Source organism: Lynx rufus, unplaced genomic scaffold, assembly GCF_022079265.1.
Source record: "Lynx rufus isolate CCGP_SWC_20201006 ecotype Redwood Valley unplaced genomic scaffold, mLynRuf1.p SCAF_2, whole genome shotgun sequence".
Taxonomy (NCBI): Eukaryota; Metazoa; Chordata; class Mammalia; order Carnivora; family Felidae; genus Lynx; species Lynx rufus.
In genome coordinates, this window is record NW_025814834.1 from 120,003,025 (window position 1) to 120,020,264 (window position 17,240).

A 17,240-nucleotide genomic window follows, 5' to 3' on the forward strand; every position below is an offset into this window, starting at 1 on the left:
TGACATCAGCTTCACTCTGAACTAGCTGTGTATTTCTAGGACTTGAGAAATACCATTATCCTTTCCAGCCTTAAAGTTCTAGACCATTGAGATTGAATAATTGGTGACACCTTCAACATAGTTTGTTATCTGCACTACAGAAGAAAATCGTGTTGCCTTTCCAGATAGGTTATTTTCTTAATAAGACTGTGTGACTCAGGGACACCTGGGAGGCTCGGTAGGCTAAGCATCTGACTCTTGATATTGACACAGGTCATGATCTCACGGTTCATGAGATCGAGCCCCGTGTCAGATTCTGTGCTGACAGCACAGAACCTGCTTGGGATTCTCTCTCTCCGCCCCTCCCCTGCTTGCATGTACTTTCTCTCTCTCTCAAAATAAATAAACATTAACAAAAATTTAAAAAGACTGTGTGAGGGGTGCCTGGGTGGCTTGGTTAAGTGTCTGACTTTGGCTCAGATCACGATCTCACGGTTTGTGGGTTCGAGCCCTGCATCAGGCTCTGTGCTGATGGCTCAGAGCCTGGAGCCTGCTTCTGTTGGATTGTCTCCCTCTCTTTCTCTCTCTCTCTCTCTGTCCTTCCCGCACTTGTGCTCTCCCTCTCTCTCAAAAGTAAATAAATAGGGGCACCTGGTGGCTCAGTTAGTTAAGCGTCCGACTTCAGCTCAGGTCATGATCTCGCGGTCCCTGAGTTTGAGCCCCGTGTCGGGCTCTGGGCTGATGGCTCAGAGCCTGGAGCCTGCTTCTGATTCTGTGTCTCCCTCTCTCTCTGACCCTCCCCCATTCATGCTCGGTCTCTCTCTGTCTCAAAAATAAATAAACGTTAAAAAAATTTTAAAAAAAAGAAAAAACAAAAAAAAATCAAAAGTAAATAAATAAACATTAAAAAAATTTAATAATAAAAAAAAAGACTGTGACTCAGGAAAGAGAGAGGGCTTGGGGTCAATATCCAGCTCCACCAGTGACCAGCATTGTGAACCTGACAGAGCAGGCTCTCTACATCTCTTAACAACAGGTTTCTTCAGTGTGAAATGGGAGTGCACATCCTGCATCACTCCCAGGGATTTGTTAGGATCTCATTAGTGACTTAGGTGAAAACACTGTATGGTAAAATATTGGATCAATGTAAGCTATTTTCACATAATTGCCCTGCATTAGGACAAGATTTCACTACCTTGTTCCTTAGGAACAAGAAGAAGGAACTTAAACAGATTTTTGAGGAACAGAGTGCATGCTGAAGGAGATGGGGTTGGTGCCTTAGAAAGGGAAGTCTGTGTGTATCCCTCAAGCCCACCACAGGGGTACATAAGTTATGTCCAGCCCTGATGGCAAATCCTTTCTGCAAAGATAGAAACATCCCAATTCTCCAGAGTTGAAGTGGGGCATCTTTATAGAAAGGAAGGAGAAATAAAGGAAATCAACAATGTAAAGAGATAAAATGACTGACAAAAGAAAAAGTGAATAAGGCGAGAGGAGGACGGGCTTCTAACAGACTACAGGATATTGTCGGTTTTGATAAGGTAGGATGTAAAGGAAAGATTGTTTGCAAATAGGGAGAGTTTCTTCAGAATATGTTCTCAAGCCTCGCAGATGTTCCTTTTGACTAAAGATAAGACTTTATGGATGGATTGTTATTTTAAACAACATTATTGCTCTATGATTACAACAAAGGTCATATAATTCCAGAGGCAAGAAGATATAAAAACTCAAGAAACTTCCTGGGATCTCTTAGGATGCTGAAGAAAGCAGGGGTCCTCAAGCCTTGAATGCCAACCAGGTAATCCTACACCCAGTTGAGGGCAGAGGGCTTTCTTTGAACATTTGACTTCCTCTGCCAGACCTTCACTGGGCCAGAAATGAAAAGCTCTAGGTCTAATGATGTTAGTCATGCTTTTTGTTTCTGTGTGTGTGTGTGTGTGTGTGTGTGTGTTTAATTTGAACTACTTATTTTCTTTCCTCTTTTATTATAAAAAGCATTACCTTTGGGGTCTGTGTCAGGTTAATTCATGGCTGTGCAATCTAATGGCTGTGAAACTTTGGGAAAGTTACTTAATGAATTTTGTGTCTTCATGTGGAAAGCAAGTTAATGATACCTGCATTGTAGCCTCATTATGATTAGATTAGGTGGCATGCAAACGTTCAATGAATGTCAGTTTGCTAAGATCCATTAGTAGATTCTTCCAAGAGATGCTACACATCCCTTCCCCCAGATAGTTGGTTTGACAGAGAAGTCTTTGCTATTTGTGTTCTAAGGGGGTTGAGGACATTGAAAATACCTCCATCACCTCTGGAAGGGAAGTTCGTCAGAGGAGCATGGGGTTAATGTGATGATATAAAGGTAGGGAGAGGGTGGGGGTGCCCGGGTGGCTCAGTTACTTGAGTGTCCAACTCTTGATTTCAGCTCAGATCACAGTCCCAGGGTCGTTGGATTGAGCCCCCAGTTGGGCTCCATGCTGAGTGTGGAGCCTGCTTAAGATTCTCTCTCCCTCTCCTTCTGCCCCTCCCCCATGTGTACTCTCTCTCTTTTTAAGAAAAAAAAAGAGTGTAAAACAATGTGGTGGGGAGAGGGTTATGACATGCTTCACCTTTTTGTTTAACACTGTGTCACAGTGCTCACATGCGCTGTGCATACTTTCATATGCATCTAATCTTTAGATTGCCCAGGAAAGTTTGAATATTATGTTCCATCATTCCTGTAAGCAACCTACTATAAGATAGCTAGAATATGTATTCTGATTTTGGGATCATAAAGTATGCTCAAATAAGGATTCAATTAATTATTTACTCATCCTAATAATTATTTGGGAAAAAATCTTGGACCCGATCCCATGCTTACACTAAAATAAATGCCAGGCAGATGAAAATAAAAGAGGATATGGGCAGATATTTTCATCTTATGTGGATGGTAATGGCCTTTTTTTTTTTTTTTTGCTGACATAAATTCCAAATGTTATGAAGGAAAAGATAAATATGACAGTTTTTGAAATTCTCAGTGTGGCAAGAAACAGAAACGAGAAGATGTACAAACTGGCAAATATTCTTAGTTATATGTGAAAGACAATAAATACACAAGAAAAGCCCTACAAATTCCTGAGAAAAAAGATAGTAATCGAACAGAAAAATGCATAAAGCTCTAAGTCTAAATTCTTTTTTATATATTTTTAAATTTTTTTAAATTACTAATTTAAGTAATATAATTACTAATATTTAAAAAATACTAACAAAAACAATGAGGTTTTTCTTTATCAAGCCAAAATCAGCAAGAAAAAAATGGACAAATTGGGTGTTCTTCAAAGTTTGGGGGAACAGTACTGTTGTCCGCACACTATTGCCCATTTATTTTCTGAAAACAAAACAAAACAAAATGTGGTTATCACCTAAGTGTGAAGGAAAGAGGGTTGCCCTAAAGTCAGGAGATCTGGTTATAGCTGTGCGACAATGACCAAATGACTTCATACCCAAAGGCCTCAGGTAGACTCTCATCTGTAAAATGTGGACATTGGACCATATACTCACTTTTAATTCTAACACAGAAAAATTTACTCTTGGGACTGACTTGATTTGATTGAGCTGATTGTATAGAAAGCCACTTACTGCCTCATCTGTGAGAAAGCTTGGCTTAGGCTCCCTCTGCTGGTTCCCCAGAGAATAGCAGGAGCAGGCTCTCCACAGTGTACCAAACGGTCTCCATCCAGACTTTTCAGCCCAGTACAGTTACGTCTCTGGCGCTGGACCAGAGGTCTTGCAGGTGACATAAGTTAACTATTCCCAGTCTCTACATTTAGCTTGAGATTCCATTCATTGTATAATCTGGGCTTAGGAAAATATTTTGCTTCCTCCATATGTGATTTGGCATCTAAATTCCTGGGTCTGTCTCACCCAATGTGTTCAGGCTGCAGGTCTAGGCGAATCCAGGAGCTTCAAAGGAAAACTCCTTGTAATAGAGGCTTCTGAAGCACTTCTGTGGCCAGGGGAAGAAGAAGATGGCTCCCCAAAGAATGTGGCTTCTCCTACTGCTGAGCTGTGTACTCAGCACTGAAGTCTTGGGTGGTGAGTATCCGTCACTCAGCTGGGACTGAACCCACCCACAGCCTGTGTTCATGCAGCACACTGACAGCCATCCATTCACCCCCCAAAATATTTAGGTGCTACAGGAAATAGATGTCAAAGACAGGAACAAAAGACAATGTCACATGGTAAAAAAGTACAAGGACTCGGGTCACCTGGGTGGCTCAGTCGATTAAGCATCTGACTCTTGATTTCAACTCAGGTCATGATCTCATGGTTCATGAGTTCGAGCCCCCCATCAGGCTCCATGTTGACAGTGCTGAGCCTGTTTGGGATTCTCTCTCTCTCCCTCTCTCTGTCTCTCCCCGACTCTCTCTCTCTCAATAAATAATAAACTGTAGGGGAAAAACAAGTACAAGGACTCTAGAATCAAACAAATTCTAACCTCATGTGGTTGTGAGCCATAGTTAAATAATCAACTAAATGTAGATAATAACAATAGTTTTGCAAGTTTCTTGTGAAGAGGGAAGACAATGTGCACCTGACATCTAGTAGTCAATAAGTGAGCGCTATAATTAGAGGTACCCAATGTTTATGCATTGTTTTCCTATTTGAGTATACTGGGAATTCTGGGTTGCAAGGGACTTACAGCCTTGTTGGAGAGATGGCTCCCCCACACATGTAGACCCAGCATCAAGTACAAAGTAACATGTCAACAAAACAAGAATCAATACCCTAAGATCTTCCAGTACAGAAAGCCAGGAAGAGAACTCATGAGCTGAGAATAAGTATCATGGAGTATCTGAAATGGAAAGAAATGAAATGTGGGCACATCTGGTGTAATGCCTTCATTCTGTTTATGAGGCCCCAAGAAGGTAGAGACTTGCTCAAGGTCACAAAGCAAGATTACATAATGTTCTGGCACCTCATCCGGGGTGCTTCTCATAGTCCCGCATGGCCCAGCGAGGGAAACCATGCCTGAGCATGTATATAACCTAACACTACTCCCACTGGGGAGTACTTTGGCCAAGGGGAGAATCAATTGGAAGAAAGCAGGAAGAGAAGCAGAGTTATTTCCGGCATCATGTTGGTGCCCGTGGCTCATGTGTGTGGTCCTTGCCTTAGCCTACCCTGGATGTGTCCTTGTGCTTCAAGGTTCTTTGCCCTCCACCCCATGCTGACTGCCAGCCACCAGTTCTGTCAATCCTTATGGCTGCTCGGGACCTGGGGGATTGAGCCGCTTTCTCTGAACCGTGCTAGAATAGGGAAGACTGGGGCACCTGGGTGACTCAGTGAGCTGAGGGTCCGACTTCAGCTCAGATCATGATCTCGTGGTCTGTGAGTTCGAACCCTGTGTCAGGCTCTGTGCTGACAGCTCAGAGCCTGGAGCCTGCTTCAGATTCTGTGTCTCCCTCTCTCTCTCTGCCCCTCCCCCACTCACACTCCATCTCTCTCTCCTTCAAAAATAAATAAACATTAAAAAAATTAAAAAAATAGAATATGGAAGACAATAAGAGGTGGCCCTCAACTCTCCTGTGGAGGCAACCAACCAGGTGGTTAGCTCCAGGGGCTTGAAATTCACCCAGGCTAAACCTGGGGAGCGAGAAACCAGTCTCCCGACTCTGGGATCTCACCAGCCCTCTCTGGTTTCTCTCCTCTGGAGGAGGTAGAGCCAGAACATACCACCGGTTACTCTACACTCACTACTCTACTCTTCTACAGATCTTCCTCCCTGTTGTAGAGACTTCCTGGGATTGCTGCATAGGAAGATTCGGCTGGATAGGGCTGCAGAACCAGGAATGCTGTGTTCTGCTCACACACCTCCTTTGCCTAACGTGTCCCCTCGCTATTGACACAACCCAGCTCATCCAGTGTCAAGTTCCATCCAAGTTGCCATCTAACCTGTCCTGTGTCCCCCTGGTCAAAAATACCCACTCCTTCCTTATAATGCCTAAAACTACCAATTTATGCCCTTTTCCCATTCTTGTGCTGCCTTGAATTATAGCTGTTTGACCTGACAACCAAGGTGAGGATTCTGCCAGTTGCTGAGTGTGGCTATTCTAATTGTGTATTTCATAACTGGAGAGATAATCGTGGGATGGATGTGGGATCCCCCTGGGTCTGCTATGAAATCGTCTTAGCTAGGGGCAGCTGGGTGGCTCAGTCAGTTAGGCATCTGACTTCGGCTCAGGTCATGATCTCACGGTTCGTAAGTTCGAGCCCTGTGTCAGGCTCTGTGCTGACAGCTCAGAGCCTGGAGCCTGCTTCAGATTCTGTGTCTCCTTCTCTCTCTGCACCTCCTCCCTCCTCTCAAAAATAAAACAAACATTAAAAAATTTTTTAATCTGATTGTAGCCTTTTCTCCAGTGCACAGTTCCCCTTACAAAGGCCATAGTTCCCTTTGGAGAAGGCTGGGAGAAAGATTACCCGTCTAAAGTTTGGGCAGCCCAGCAGGATCCTTCTTCAGGACAGCCAGCCTCCCTTGCATTCTGCAGACTGACGAGTGTGGGAATGGATTGGCTTTGCCATCATCACTTGCAATCGCCTTCTGTGTTTGTGCAGACATCATCATGAGACCCAGCTGCGCTGCTGGATGGTTTTACTACAAGTCCAATTGCTACGGATACTTCCGGAAGCTGAGGACCTGGTCTGAGGCTGAGGTAAGGAATCTGGCCCATGCTAGGACAGGTATCTCTAAAGCCACCTGGAGGTATCTCTAAAGGGGCCACCCAGAGCTGCAGGTCTCATTTGGCTCAGAATTAAGAGTCCTCCCTTGGCATTCTGAGGAGTCACCTGCTGCTGAAGTGCAGAGAATAGCGTGTGTGTTCTCCTCTTCCAGTTCTATAAGCATGGATGGAGCAGGTGCTATGTGCCCAGATCCTAGGTGAGCTGTGAAGACGTAAGAATGGACAAGAAACAGCCATTACCCTCAAGGAGTTCGCTGTCAGTAAGAAAGACAGAAATACACAAATAGAAGGAAAATGAGAAGATAAAGACCTTCCAGAAAGAACAATTGAATAGCTGCACCAGACTTACCAGAAAGAGCAGTGTGTAGGCAGTCCTGGAGCACACCAGTCTTCAGAACCACCTGACAGAAAGTGAAGCAGTCCAAACAAATGGAAGGCTTCATTGCCTACACAACCCAGCAAATGTGCTGGCTTTATCTCCCTGAGGCTTTGTCTAGAAGATACCCAAAGGGCCACCCCACCTCAGAGGAGTGTGGGAGCCAGTGCTGCTGTTTCTCTGGGTTGTGGCTGTTTAACTGACATGACTGGTTGGGGAGAATGTGGTGTGATCTGGGCCTAGAACGGCCTCAGAATTCTGTGTATAAATAACTCACCAAGGACGGAGCACCTACCAAGTGATAGCTACTGAGGATACAAAGTCTTCTCTGACCTTAAAAAGTGTGGGGTTAGTGCAAGATTGTGACATTTAAATGGAAAATTCCAATGCAGTGTGAGCATAAGTGACTTTCCCAAGATCACACCCAGAGTAAGTAGCAGAGCAAACCCAGGGAAGTCAGCCCTGATGCAATGCTTCCTGAGCTGATGTGAATGAGAGAGAGAGGGAGAAGGAGAGAGAGAGAGAGAGGAGGGAGAATGTGCTAAATGAAGAAGGGGTTTCTCAGACACTGTTCACTGAAAGGAAAAAAAAAAAGCTGGTGGAAAGTAATGGGCCTCTCCTCAATTCTTGAGAAGCAACTTGAAGCAATCTTAAAGGCCACCTGTATTGCCTGTACCCAGACATTCCAAAACTAATTCTGCCCAAAGAGGAAGTTACCTGGGAGGCTTGGGAGTAATACAGACCTGAGTTAGTTTAGTTATTTTTTAAATATAATTTATTGTCAAATTGGCTAACATACAGTGTATACAGTGTGCTCTTGGCTTTGGGAATAGATTCCCATGATTCATCTCTTACATGCAACACCCAGGGCTCATCCCAACAAGTGCCCTCCTCAATGCCCATCACCCATTTTCTCCTCTCCCCAACCCACTCTCCCATCAACCCTCAGTTTGTTCTCTGCATTTAAGAATCTCTTTTGGTTTGCCTCCTTCTCTGTTTGAAACTATTTTTCCCCTTCCCTCCCCCCATGGTCTTCTGTTAAGTTTCTCAAATTCCACATATGAGTGAAAACTTAGGACACCTGTCTTTCTCTGACTTATTTCACTCAGCATAATACCCTCCAGTTCCATCCACATTGTTGCAAATGGCAAGATTTCATTCTTTCTCATTGCCAAGTAGTATTCCATTATACATATAAAATACACAAATATTAAAAATAGAATTATTCTATGACCCAGCAATAGACCTGAGTTTAAATCATGACTCTGCCACTCACTATTATAGCCGTACCTCACTCTACCAGTTTCCTTGCTTTAACATGGGGATGTCACTTTTACCCCATGGCCTTGTCAGAAGGATTCATTAAAATAACTTACCAAGAGCTTATTACACATGCTGGGTGTTCATTTGAGGTTCTTAAGGCAAAAACGGTCCAGGATTGGTACAAAGCCTTAGCAGAGTTAATTGCTCCTGAACGTAGTGCAGAGAAGGTGCTGGAAAAGGACCCAACAAATAAATACCTTGGCTGCTGCTGCTAGTTGCCAATATTAAGGGCCAATCTTAGTTCTCGAAATTTCTGGTGTGGAGGGGACCATGAGAATGACAGTTTCCAGGTCTGAGTTCCAGGTCCTGTTGTGGCACTACCAGGAGCGTGAACTTGGAGAGAAAATCTCACTGAACCACAGAGACTCTTTCCTCTTTTGTCCCAGGAACCCTTTGTGACTGGGCCTCTCACTAAACGTTGATTGGTAATCTGGCTTCCATGCCTCACAAGTTTGACAGTCAAATGAAGTTATGAAAACATGCCGGTGTTGTGAAATGGTCGGCAAGTGTGAGGAATGCATTAACACCCAACACCAGCCGTGTCTAATCACGAGCAAGATACCAAAGGGGGGCATTGAAGTAGCAACTGCAGCCAAAACCATGTTTTCATTACATTAAGTTGTATCATGGAGGCAGAACCTGTAATACAACCGCAAAAGAGCATAAGATAAGTATACTTCTCTAGAAGATGTGGATATATAAAATGGTTGCCTTGTTTATTGGGACAATATGTTTCCAGTTAGAGAATGGTTATGCCACGTTTCATCCAATCCCTAAAACAAAAGGTGATTATCATTCAGGAATCGAGAAGAAAAATCCAGATTGCCTTCTCTTGATAGCATCTTTGAAAAGCAAGAATTCGGGATCAAAAAAAGACATATAAGGGCGCCTGGGTGGCTCAGTTAAGCATCTGACTCTGGATTTCAGTTCAGGTCATGATGTCATAGTTCATGGGATTGAGCCCCACGTCTGTCTCTGCGCTGACAGTGTGGAGCCTGCTTGGGATGCTCTCTCCCCTCCCTCTCTGCCCCTTCCCTGCTCCAAACAAACAAACAAACAAAAGACATACAGGAGTAAAACAAGTTCGGGTCTGGTGCTGAGAGTTTTAAAAGTTGCCGCAGAGAAGATAGTTATGTACTTAGTAGGGTTCTGGGGTGAGGACTATGTGTTTAAACCTCAGGAGATGATTAGCACAACTTCTTGCCCACAGTACGAGTGTCAGTTGTATGGAAATGGAGCCCACCTGGCATCTCTCCAGAATGCAAAGGAAGCCAACATCGTAGCGAAGTATATAAGTGGCTACCAAAAAACCAAGCCTGTATGGATCGGCCTGCATGACCCACAAAAGGTAACCTCGACTTGGCCCACACGTGTCCCATTGGGAGAGCCAGATAGATGGTCCCTGCATGGGAAATGGCTTCCAGGCCTACTGACGGAGGCACAGGGAGTGAATCTTTTTCAGTTACTGCCTCCAACCAACAGAGGCCAAAGCCTCAAGGTCTAGGTCTCAGTTCTGGCCCTCAACGGAGGAAATTATTTCAATGGCATCACTTTGTAGAACTTCTATCTAATTAAAGTCCTCCCAAATCTTAGAACACAAAATGACCGGCTTTTCACAGCCTAAAAAAAAGTTATGGGGCTCAGTCAGTTGGGCATCCAACTCTTGACTTCGGCTCAAGTTAGGACCTCATGGTTCCTGAGGTGGAGCCCCACATCAGGCTCTGCACTAACAGCATGGAGCCTGCTTGGGATTCTCCCCCCCCCACACCCTTCCTCTGCATCTGTTGTCTCTCTCTTTCAAAATAAATAAGTAAACATTTTTTTAAAGCTGTGTAAGCATATATAGATATATACACGTATATGAAAACATACACGCACATACACACACATACACGCACACACATCTGTTAGGGGATGTAGCTTAATTAAATTCCCATTAGATCTTGAGTTAAAGTTGGGAACTTTCAGCCAAGCTTTTTCCTAGATGCTATTATTTTTTTTCATGTTACCCATAACTTTTTTTTCACTAGACCTTCGTTTTAATCTCCATCAGTACCTCATTGTAAAGAATGGTATGTGAGGTCTTTGGGCTGGGTGCCGAGGTCCCTCTGTGGGAGCTGCAGTTTACAGATTCTTCGTGGGAATCTTCTATAGTTAACCCAAACAAACATAAGGAACACCAGAAAAGAACCCCCAGACTTTCTGTTTCTTGATAAAACTTCGCCATAGATGTTGCAAATAATTTATACAATTAATTACACATTTTTATGTATTTACATTGCTGTCAATCAACTCTCTTCTTCAGAGTTAGGACAAATATTTACATCTATTTATACAATTGTGGGGGTATTTAATTTTCTACATTCATAACTGAAGAAAGTAAGTGGCTAATAAAGTCCTTAAAAATGTGTAATGTCTCTAGTTATCAAAGATGCAAATTAAAATAGAAATATAATTTGACTTATCAGATTATCAAACTTTTGCTTTGTCTTAATGAATAATATTTTTAAGGACGTAAAGACATTGTCCAGTAGATGGAAAGCAGTTTGGCCATGCATATCAGTACCCTCAAAATATTCACATCCTTTGACCCATTAACTCCACTTCTGGGTTTTTATCCTAAAAAAATAAGTTTAAGTACAGAAACAGCTTCAGGAACAAAGTAGTTCATAGCGGTATTCTTTATAATCATTGTAAATTAGAAACAACATAAACATCATCAATACCATTAAGGTAAATTATAGTGCACCATGACCATTTAAAAATATTTTGAAAGCAAGATACACAGTTGAGTATGTATTTTTAAAGACCACCACCTATTTTAGTCCATAAAAAGATCGTGATAAATAACAATGTTTACACCAGAAGTAAATATGCCAAAATCAATAGTAATGTTTTCCTCTTTAAATGGGGTGACTTTTCTCTTTTTCATTCTGTGCACATCCCTGTGCTTCTTGTGATGAAAGATTTTTACGGGTTTTCAAGGGGCCTGAGAGGACCGCCTGGCTGTGAGCAGGTGCACAGGCTGACGGTCTTCCATCTGTGGTCACTTGCAGAGCCAGAAGTGGCAGTGGATCGATGGGGCCTTCTATTTGTACAGAAAATTGTCGGCCAAGTCCGCAGGTGGGAACAAGTACTGCGTGGAGATGAACTCCAGGGAAGGTAAGATCCGCCGCCCACCCCCCACCCACCTCCTCCCCTCCGCCGCCCCCCCCCCCCCCACCGGCCCCATTTCACACCAGCAGCTCTGTTTTCCACAGGATAGTGGCCTTGCCACAGACATTATTTACCAACCCACTGTCATTTGTGATCATTTTACAATCTTTGCCATATCCATAGACCAACTATTCTTAATATCTTCTTTAAAATACTCTCACTTTTTTTCTTAAATACACTTACTTTTATTTTTATTTACATTTTATTTATTTATTTTGAGAAAGAGAGAGTGAGAGGGGGAGGGCCAGAGAGAGAGAGAGAGAGAGAAAGAGAGAGAGAAGGAGGGAGGGAATCTTAAGCAGGCTCTGCACTGTCAGCGCAGAGCCCGATGCAGGGCTCGAGCCCATGAACCGTGAGATCGTGATCTGAGCCGAAACCAAAAGTTGGACTCTTAATCGACTGAGCCTCCCAGGGGCCCCAAATACATTTATTTTTAAATCCTATTGTGTACATATGAAGGGGAAAGATGTCACATTTTGGGAAACCCAGGCTACAGGAAAGAAATACATATAACTTCTTTCTGAATTCCTTCTAGTTTGGGTTCCCCACGAGCCCTGGGAACCTCATCTTTGCCTGCCCGCTGCCCTCTTGTTTGTTTCCCTGAGTTTTGTTCCCAAAATGCAGGGCCCAGAACCTTAGCTCTAGACTGCACACAATCACTTGAGTCTCCTCGTTTTTCTTGTCTTTTCAATTCCTCGCTTTTTATGCTAATAACTTCCAGTTTTCAACTTTTGTACCAATGACATTTGGGGCTGGATAATTCTTCGTTGTGGGAGCTGTCCTGTTCGTTGTAGGTTCAGGATATCCTGGTCTTCAATCTTCAGAGATCAGTAGAACCACTCCCCCACCACAGGTTGTTACAACCAAAAATGTCTCCAAATGTTGCTAAATGTCCCCTGGGGGCAAAATTGCTAGCATTTGAGAACACCGAGATTAAGTGATGTGAAAAGTCTTCTGCTGTAAAACAAGAAAACAGAATAGCAAAGAGAAAGAGGCTATTTGATGCCGAAGACAACATCCTAGTGGGTTTAAAAGGCCATCATGGTGTCGCCAGGACACCCCTCCTAGGCCGCAAGTGGGCCTGGGAAAGGCCTGGACTGAGGACTCAGGAACATGACGCAGGGTGGCTGTTGTCTGGGGAATAAAGCTTTTATATGCACAAAAAAAGAGTGTGAAAATTTTCCAACAGCAAAAGATGAATGGTAGAAATAAGGTAATAAACTCTGAGGCCAGGTCGAGACCCTTTGCAATAAGAGGGTCTCCTCACGGGCAAAGGAAGGGCTTCCCAATGACTTGTAGAGCCCACAGTCGCTGCTGGGAAAGGCATAGACAGCTCAGATGGAAGGAACACAACCAAGACCAATAGGTAGAAACTGGTAACACGTGGCTTTCTATCTAAATTAAGGGGGGAAACGTTTAACAATTAGCACTATCCAAAACTAGAATGTGCAGGAAGCAGTGAGAAGCCCATCACTAGAATTAACCAGGCAAAAGTGGACATTGTAGTTGCAGCACCAAAAGCGTTAGAAGAGGAGCACATGGCACATGAAGGAATCAATCGAGGAACACTTTCGAAGTATAAATTCCAGGGATCACTTTGGACCTACAGCATCAGAATCTCTAAGGCTGGAGGCCAGACCAGCTTTGGGGAAGCAATGGACTAGACACCTTTCAGAGTGCTTCCTGTGATTCTGAGATTTCAACTGGACCAACTTCTCAAACACAAGTCTTTCCCATCAGTCCGTGTTCACATGGGCAAAATCCCAGGAACGAAGCCACCTGTGTGGGAACTGGAAGCCTGATGTCTTCCTGAGAACTAGCTCTAGGTCTTTCAGTCTCTCTTCCTTTTCCGGGTTCACTCAGCCCAGCTCTTAGGTACCAGAATACAGGTACTCAAGCCAGAAAAGCACAAGGAATGAAACAAGGATTAGCAAGAAACTGGTGGAAGGTAGAATTTTAGAGAGCCTTCCCTTGGCCCTGTCAGTGTCATTTTCTATTTGTGTAACAGATTTAGCCCCGCCAACTCAGTGGCTGAATTGTTTCCTTCAGACCCAAAAGGTATGGTATTAATGTCCCCAAACACCGCCACATACACGTCCTGTGTGTGACTAGACCTATTCCTTTTTTATGTCTATTTAGAAAGACCCTCAGAGGCCATTTTGTCTGGTTGGTTCTTTCACCCCCTCTGACTCCTTTTCTGCACCACGGCAGAACGTGCTTGTGACTCTCTGACAAATTGCATTTACAGTGCTTTCTGACAACTCTACTGGTCCTCTCTGACACATTTAAAAATGTAGTGCTACAATTTAAACGGAAACTTCAGGGGCACTTGGGGGGCTCAGTTGGCTAAGCATCCAGCGCTTGATTTTGGCTCAGGTCATGATCTCACCATGGTGAGATGGGAGCCCTGAGGCAGGCTCCACGCTGGCAAGGAGCCTGCTTAAGATTCTCTCTCCATCTCCTTCTGCCCCTCCCCTGTATGCATGCTCTCTCTCCCCCTCTTTCTCTCTCCCTGTTTCTCAAAAATAAGTAAACAGAAATTTCATATTCAATGGAGTTGGAGTCAAGACCATGGGCTCTGCCTTTGGAATGCCTGGGATGGGATTCCAGTTCCTCCAGTTAGCTCTGTGACCCTGAGCCGATTTCCTACTTCTCTGTGCCTCAGTTGCCTCTCCACAGAAAGGGAAAACCAAGAGTACTAATCACCTGAACACATATATGTGAAGTGCTTATCCCAGTCAGGGTAGACTCATGGTTCTCCGACCTGGAGGGGAGAGGTATGGTCTGCACACACCTCTCTGGTGTAGAGGAACGGAGGAGGAGAGTGCAATCAGACTCCTCCCTAGGTTGGTGCCCATGGGGGAGCTGCCTGTGTTCTTGATTATTTGAAGCCTGGAGCCATGTTCTCCCGGCCCCACACCTTGTCAGTACCTAGAACTCGTCGTCTCCATATCATTACTCTCTGTGGCCCGGCTCTGGTTGCCATGGACATGGGCATGGGCTGGCCCCATCCTCTCTACCTCTGGAGACCTCTGAAGGGGAGGTGGCACACCTTCTCCCCACTTTGCCTGGCAGTGCCCTCTGTCCCCGGGGCTCTCATCCCACCAACACACACTGGCCCCAGGGCAGGACGCACAGGTCAGAGCCAGGCGGACAGACGTCTAACAACTCACCACTCTGCTGCCCACACCGCAGGGTGATAAGCAGATCTGTGGACGGCCCTGGTGGGCCCTGTCCACAAAAATACTTCCGTTTCCAAGATCACCTGCTCCTTGCCGTCAGTCCTTCTTTATAAAGGGGTGGCCTGTGGGACGTGACTGGCTCAGCAGCTTCCAGTCCTCAGCTGCGGACTTTGGAAAAACCACCTCCACATCCTTGCAGCCTCCTGTTCCAGACACAAAAGACCCCCGCTTTTACGTCCAGCTCTGTCTTCCCCTCCGAAGTTTCGCTGGCATGGGGCTTCTGCAATTGTGCCTGACGTTTACATTATTTTTCTTTCCGTGAACAAAGTTAGTGCTGGTATTAGTCAGAGAAACAGAAGTAATTGGATGTATACAGAGAGAGAGAGATTTCTTTTAAAGTGGCTCCCAGGCGCCTGGGTGGCTCGGTCAGTTAAGCATCGGACTTTGGCTCAGGTCGTGATCTCATGGTTCGTGAGTTCCAGCCCCACATCGGGTGAGCTCAAGCCCTGCGTTGAGTGAGCCCCACTTCTCTCCCTCTCTCTCCCTCTGCCTCTCTGCCCCTCACTCACTTGCACCGTCTCTCTCAAAAAAAAAAAAAAAAAAATGGCTTTTGTGATTGTCGGGCCAGCAAAGCTGACATGCGCAGGGCAGGCTAGGGACTGTGAGTTCCCACATGCACTGATGTCACAATCCTGAGGCCAGGGCACTTTGGAAGCAGAATTCCTTGCTCTTTGGGAAAACTCGGTCTTTTCACTGATTGGATGATTACCTACATTATGGAGGATAGTCTGCTTCGCTCATTCAATTTTCTCATTACTAGTTTATTTTTTTTTTAATTTTTTTTCCCAAGGTTTATTTATTTTTGGGACAGAGAGGGACAGAGCATGAACGGGGGAGGGGCAGAGAGAGAGGGAGACACAGAATCGGAAACAGGCTCCAGGCTCTGAGCCATCAGCCCAGAGCCTGACGCGGGCTCGAACTCCCGGACCGCGAGATCGTGACCTGGCTGAAGTCGGACGCTTAACCGACTGCGCCACCCAGGCGCCCCTATCATTACTAGTTTAAATACTAATCACATCCCAAACAAATCACCTCCGCAGCAACATGTAGACTGGTGTTTGACCCAACGCCTGGGCCCACCTCCTAGCCCAGTCCACGCATGAAATTAAGCATGGCAGTGCACTTCCCGGGGTTCCAAGCAAGAGACCCAGGGAACGCTGGTAAGTGCAATACAGAACTGGAGGGATTTGAACGTCTGTTTATTTTCTTGCAGACTTTTTAACTTGGAGGAGCAACGAATGCAGCAAGCACCAGCACTTCCTGTGCAAATACCGAGTGTAGAGCACAAATCGAGGCCGTGCTCCCCCCACACACGCCCCTGCCCTCCTCCCTCTGTGCATGCTGGCTGCTTCTGATCATTGTCTCAGAGCAAACACGGCAACTGAGGCTGATCGGCCGTCACACTCACTCTTTTAGGTTTATTAGCGTCCGAGGCCTCAACACTGTACGACAGTGGCTTCTATGACAATTACAGGAAATGTGGCTTTGGTGTGATCTCGTTTGCATTTCTTAGAAGCATCCCCAGAGAGGAGAGGAAGTGTGGCTGGGCCGCCCACGCAGTTCGGGATGTGTGGATGGCCATCGGCTTCCCCCACGGTGCTGTGCCAACCGGTCAACACAGAGTCTTATGCCAGAACCTGAGAACACCCCCCTGCACCCCTGTGACCTTAGCAGCCCAAGACAGGCTAAGAAGCTGGCTTGAGGAAGGGTGCAGAGAAGGGAGGGGGAGTGAACAGACAGCTCGCTGGCCCTCCTGCCCCCTTCCCCACTTCTTCCTTCCTCCCCCCACACCCTTGTCACTCTTTTGGAAGCCAGACAGGAAGACATCAGAGATAACGTATTGCTTCCTCTAAGCACGAAAAAGCTTGTTAACCCAAAGGATAAATGTCTTCATGGTGGGAGCCCAGGCAAGATGATCGGCGGATGGAAAAGGGTCATTCTTTGGAAGCTGATAGGTCAGCAAACAGCAACCACCAACGCCTTCGAGGGTTCTGGGGGAGCCACTGTTGGAGAAACAAACAAAGGTATCAGATTCTTTGACCGAGATGGTAAGATAAATCAGGAATGCTAGACAGCCAGGGGCCATGTACGAAAATCATTGGGGCAAGTGCCAGATTCCGTGGTATTTCCTGTAAGAACTAACAGAATGTGAAGGAAACATGGATCACAATATCCCAAAAAGGTAGAGGTTCCCAACGTCTTCTGACTATGGCCCACCTACCTCCCTAATTCATTCATACTCTCTGGAGGAAAAGGAGCTCATGGTGGCAGAGAAGTAAAGAGAAACAAAATAAAAATCCAAGAAGCGACGAATAACAGATGTACCAACACAAAACAAAGTAAAATCTAATAGTCATTCTGTAAATACATTAAACATATGTAACAGCT

General features: G+C 45.1%; 1 protein-coding gene across 1 annotated transcript; it reads left to right on the top strand.

The window, feature by feature from the left end:
* The first annotated feature begins 3,983 nt into the window (after positions 1 to 3,983).
* REG4 (regenerating family member 4) lies at positions 3,984 to 16,133 on the top strand. The gene is made up of 5 exons (XM_047082688.1): positions 3,984 to 4,050; positions 6,571 to 6,668; positions 9,605 to 9,742; positions 11,451 to 11,556; positions 16,066 to 16,133. Exons 1-5 carry the CDS (start codon positions 3,984 to 3,986, stop codon positions 16,131 to 16,133), a joined length of 477 nt encoding a protein of 158 aa, XP_046938644.1.
* The last annotated feature ends 1,107 nt before the right edge of the window (positions 16,134 to 17,240 follow it).